The following is a 5,130-nucleotide window of genomic DNA, read 5'->3' on the forward strand; positions in this document are numbered from 1 at the left end:
CCTTGGTTCCTGTCATTTTTGACAGGGACCAAGGGCAGATAAATATTAATTTTCTAAATCTTTTAGAGGCCCCATGGGCTGGATAGAATGACCTCACAGGCATCCAGCCCACGGGCCATATTTTGCCCACCCCTGGGTTAGAGGGCCACTATCAGACAACTTCTCTGGTTTTGTTTTAACCTACAGTTTGTCACTATGCGCACTTACACACATGCAGGGAATCTACTCCAATGCTCTGAAAACCCAGTGAATTGGAGCAGACTCAATTAGTGCAGGTCAGCACTGAAAAAATGGCGGCAGTACGCTTTGAACTAAAACACGTCCCTTTGCGGGGGGCTTCAGGCAAGGAGGGCAGGCAGGATTGTGTCAGGTCAGACTTCAGGGCAGCAGCTTGGCTGCTTTCCTAACACCATTCCCAACGCCCTCCCTCCTTTTTTTTTAAAGGAAAACAGGTAAGAGGCAGCAAGGGGGAGATGACAGGTTCATTTGAGAAACAAGAAAATGGTAACTGAGGTGAAGTAAATCTGACAAGGTGTGGGGCTAAGATGAACACGGGGTATCATGGTAAACTGCCCCAAGAAGGCCGGAAAATAAGAGCAAGGAAGACCTCTACTGTCCTTCCCACCCCCGGCGCTGGTGGGAGGGTTCCAGCCCACGTGACCTCCCCCTGCCACCCCGCTCTCACCATCTCGCCGCCACGCGCAGCAACCGGCGCCCAGTGTTTACATCGCCCCTCCGTTACCCCGGCAACCGGCCCTGCCCGCCTGCCCTTGCCTCCCCGTAGATTTCCCAGGGGTCGGCACGCTCCTGCCGTAAAGACGTAAAGAAAGCAGGTGCCGTAAAACGTACTCCGCTGGGGCTGGGCGGCCGTGGCAGGTGAGGTACGGATCCGGGCTCACTTTTCGGCGTGAGGTGCGTCGGGACGCTCGTGCTCTGGCACCCCACCCCCCACCACGCCAACGGCCTGTCCGCGCGGTAGGGCACGAAGGGCGCTCACCGGGCCGGGGAATGGGAGCTTCGGCCCGGCCCGGCCTCTCCCTCCGCCGCCTGCGCCGCGCGAGCCTGGCCCCAGCCAGCGGGAGGGCCCGGCCAGGCGGGCCGTGTGCGTGTCACGTCTCAACGCGCACCGTCATACCGGTACATAGGTCCACGGACTCACGTGTACCTAAGTAGAGACAGAGGTACAGAGAGAGAGCTAGGCAGATAACGTTCTCTGTGCATGTGTATCTGTTTATGCATGTATGTGTATATACATACACAAATTTGTATAAAAATATATTTACACTTAATATATTCGTATATACATGCATTTATATTTATGTAATACACAAATGTGTTTACATGTATATGTAGGTACACATGTAAATATGTAGAAGCAGATTTGTGTACGTATGTGTCTACAGATATAAGTCATTGAGAAGATAACATTCTCTCTTTCTCTCTGTATCTCTCTTTGTACTTTGGTTACTCTCTATGGTACATATCTGTCCTGCCTTTTTCTGCAGTTTATGCCTCCCGCACAGTTGGTGCAGTAAAAGACCATCTGTCCCCAAATCCTGGGTCTGTTGCCTCTTCCCTTCCCTGCCCAGAGCCCAGATGCTCCCGCATGAGTAATCAAATGGCTTCAGCCCATCCATGGTGCCAGGTCTTGGCACTGGATTTTAAAAAGGGCCTGTGCAACTTGCAAGGTGTGTGGTCACCAGAGATCCTGGTTTTCTCAGATTTAAAAAAATCCCCATTTTTCAGTTAAAAAAGTAACCCCAAATCTATTTTTCCATGATTAAAATGAAACACCACTAGATTGATTTATTTTCATTTAAATCACAGAAAATGTGGATTTGGGGTTACCTTTTTTAAACTGAAAATTGGGGATTTTTTTAAATCGGAGAAAACCAGGATCCCTGGTGGTCACTCACTCTCTGTTGCTTATGATGATGATTTTATGAGAACTGACTTAGTACCCAAGTGGATACTTTAAAAATATAATTTGGCAATTATATATATCTCAGACATTCAAATATGTTAATGTATAAATAGATTTTTAAAATATACATATTGGCAGGATATTTCAGGATCTGAATGAGGACGGTGGCTCTTGAATTCCACAGTGCAGTTTTTCCCAAACAGCTGACCGGGCGGGGGGGGGGGGGGGGTTTGAAAATTTGGAAATCAGACTTGACTTTTGCCTTGTAACTTAGTTCGTAATACCATGCTTGCACAGTTTAGGATTTTTGTTTCCCCCAGAAAATTCTTATTCATAGCCATAGGAAGGGTTCATAGGATTCGTTCCAAAAACTTCCAAGAACTTCCTTTTTCTTTGTAAAGCTCTTTCTTTTTGTGTTGCTAAGCTAGGAACGACATCAGGGCATTTTCCTGAACTCCTCCCTCTCTCCTGCCCCCCACAAAAAAGTAGTACCTGAAAGCATAGTGTACTAGAAGTTGTAGAAGATGTACGTATTTACCCTCCACTTTATGCTTATAATGATCTAAGATAAGGCTATAATGAAGGAATAAAGGTTATAATGGAAGAAATGGTTTCAGTTTAACTAAATATATGAAGGAGTAACATTTTCTGTGCCAGTAAATGAAGACAAAGTGGGGTAATGAGGGGGTAGGGCTAATTAAGTTTTAGTAATTTATTTCTTGCATATATAAGGCTCTTTAGCCTGCTCTGTAGCTCAGTAATAGCTAAATAAAATGCGTAGAAATAGAATATGCTCTGGCATCTGTCTTCTCGTGCAGTCCCTGTGCTCTTTATACAAACCTTTTCATAATACAAATGGACAGATTTGTTATAAGAATTAAACTCAAAATATAAAGTTTGTTAACCATATGCTCAGCTCTTTTCTAGTTACAGCTGATTTGTCATCTGTGACTGGATACCAAAGCAAAGTAAAACATGTAAGACTGTCTGAAGAGGCTTTTTAGTTCAGCTGTTTTCACTCTTGCATCTCAGCAGTATGATTTACACAAAAACATTACCATGCTTCCATATATAAAAGAAAACTTCACTTCCTGTAGAGGGTTTCAGAATTATGACAGAGCCACGGTACTTGAAAGAACAGCAATAATCCAAGAAGTGAATTGGAATATATACAACCTGCCTACTTGCAACTAATAGATATCTATGTAGAGAAACAACATTATGAGCTAGCAAGTTCACACATTGATTTATGTATGGGGTTTTTTCTAGCCTAATAAATGTAAGCACCACTTCTATCTGAAAATAAATTATTTATCTTTATTTCAGAAGTTGTCTGTATTTAAAATAGCGAACGTGAATGGAAACTAGTTCAACATAACAGGTACTTACGATAGAGAGGCAGTTAGCCACATTAGTCTGCAATCAGGCAGAAGGCAGGGTAGAGATTCACCTTATACATTAACTAAATCAGAGATACATGAGCAAGAGTTCACTTCATCAGGTACTTGGGGCAGTATCGTAAGTTAGTAATAGGCTAGTTGAGCAGAGCCAAAAGACCAACTAGAAATTGTGTCCCATTTTGCTAAACAATATACAAACATAGAGCAGAATGTGGTCCCTGCTCACGTGCTTATAATGTAAATGGCATGAATAGATATGAGCAATGCGATGGTGACAGATGTACCAGTTCGGGGAAGCCTCGGGAGAGAGTTTCTATTTAGAAGGGGATAAGCTGAATGGAAATAAAAATTCAGGGGAGAAGAGTAGTGGGGCAGGCCATGGGAAAAGGGGCCAGGAACAAACAGCTAATCATAACAGGGCAGAGGAAAATCCAGTCAGAACTCTAGAAAGTAATTAACCATTAATTGTTTAACCACAGTCACATATTGAAGTTCATGGAGGTTAATATTGAACTGATTATTCTTCAGGTAAATAATCACACAGGAATAAAGTGGCTATCTATGTTCAGTGAAACATGAAAATGGCCAGTCCTTTAAGAGGGGAAGTACTGAATCTTTACAAAAATGTAAGTCTCCTCAATACCACTAGCACTTTCCTTGTCAAAATAAAACACTTTTGCCATGTACTCAGTTTAAAATGCTTGTATTTTTGTTTTTTTTAAAGCTGCTGCACCTGGGAAGGGAATATCCCAAAGGAGCAGACTACTTTAGAAGCCGTTTGAAGGCAGCTTTCCTAAAAAATAAGGACGTGAAAGATCCTGAACAAATTAAACAACTAATTGCACAAGGAGAATTTGTTATAAAAGAGTTAGAGGCCCTGTACTATCTGAGAAAGTACAGAGCTATGAAGCAGCGCTACTACAAGGATGACAATGAGTGATCTGTAGCATTGTTGAGTATTCACATGTAATAATACAGGCTCAAGTAATTAGGATGAATGAATAAAACAGAATGATTCTCTCAAAGGCAATGAAATGCAAGCCATCTGAAATACATGGGTGTATCACATCTATAACTATTTCACTGCACTTCAAGGGGTTACCTGGATGATTTGGCTATCAGGAGTATAAGGGCCATGCAGGTGTAATTTTATACCGACAGCTCAGAGGGTTACTTAGTCCTAGTCCTCCCTGAACTGAAGCTCAATTTGTAAAAAAAAAAGAGCTCTTGTAGAAAGTGCTTTTAGTGCGAGTCTCTTCCTTTCTCCACATGAAACTAACTGAACAGAGAGCTCTTCATAGATTTAAAACTGAAAAAATACAAGTTTTTAATATTGACCTAGATTTCATTTGCTCTTTAAGAGGCGTTGAATTTTTTTTTTTTTTTTTTTTTTTTGGAAGTTATGCAAAACCTGCATGTCCTGGTCAAATGGAGGTTGAAAGTCAAAATCATTAAAAAAAATGTTTGAGAATGACTTCCCTGTGTGGGTGTCCTCCTGGCAATGTGTTGGGTATTTTGGCTTGTTTGGATGCAGTCACTATGTGCATGGAAAGGGACAATTATTTAGAGAAACACTGGCTAAATGTTAGATGCATAAGGTGCGTTTTTGTGATCCTGGTTTGCTGTCTGTATTTTTGAGAATTCTGCTCTGTTGGTGCCAAGTACAGGCAATCCCCACTTAATACTGTTTTGCTTAGCACTATAACGCTCATTTTGAATTGATACCTGATTTCACTAAGCGCTCAACAAGTTTTGTTATAATACTCACAGTCACCATCTTGGGTTGTCAAATACTTTTGGTTTTGC

At 42.1% G+C, this 5,130-nt stretch overlaps 2 protein-coding genes across 2 annotated transcripts in view; one reads left to right on the top strand and one right to left on the bottom strand.

The window, feature by feature from the left end:
- The window catches only part of CASC1 (cancer susceptibility candidate 1), a 91,798-nt gene extending 91,079 nt beyond the window's left edge, over nucleotides 1–719 (bottom strand). The window contains exon 1 of the mRNA XM_019515687.1: nucleotides 686–719. Within this exon, the coding sequence (XP_019371232.1) occupies nucleotides 686–688 (3 nt within the window). The 5' untranslated portion in view covers nucleotides 689–719. The remainder of the gene's footprint in view (nucleotides 1–685) is intronic.
- Nucleotides 720–929: 210 nt separating this feature from the next.
- Nucleotides 930–4,536, top strand: ETFRF1 (electron transfer flavoprotein regulatory factor 1). Its single transcript, XM_019515688.1, has 3 exons — nucleotides 930–1,002; nucleotides 3,850–3,950; nucleotides 4,049–4,536. Exons 2-3 carry the CDS (start codon nucleotides 3,900–3,902, stop codon nucleotides 4,262–4,264), a joined length of 267 nt encoding a protein of 88 aa, XP_019371233.1. The 5' UTR covers nucleotides 930–1,002; nucleotides 3,850–3,899; the 3' UTR covers nucleotides 4,265–4,536.
- The last annotated feature ends 594 nt before the right edge of the window (nucleotides 4,537–5,130 follow it).

The sequence above is a fragment of the Gavialis gangeticus genome, unplaced genomic scaffold, assembly GCF_001723915.1.
Source record: "Gavialis gangeticus isolate Ggan-Ray unplaced genomic scaffold, GavGan_comp1, whole genome shotgun sequence".
Taxonomy (NCBI): domain Eukaryota; kingdom Metazoa; phylum Chordata; order Crocodylia; family Gavialidae; genus Gavialis; species Gavialis gangeticus.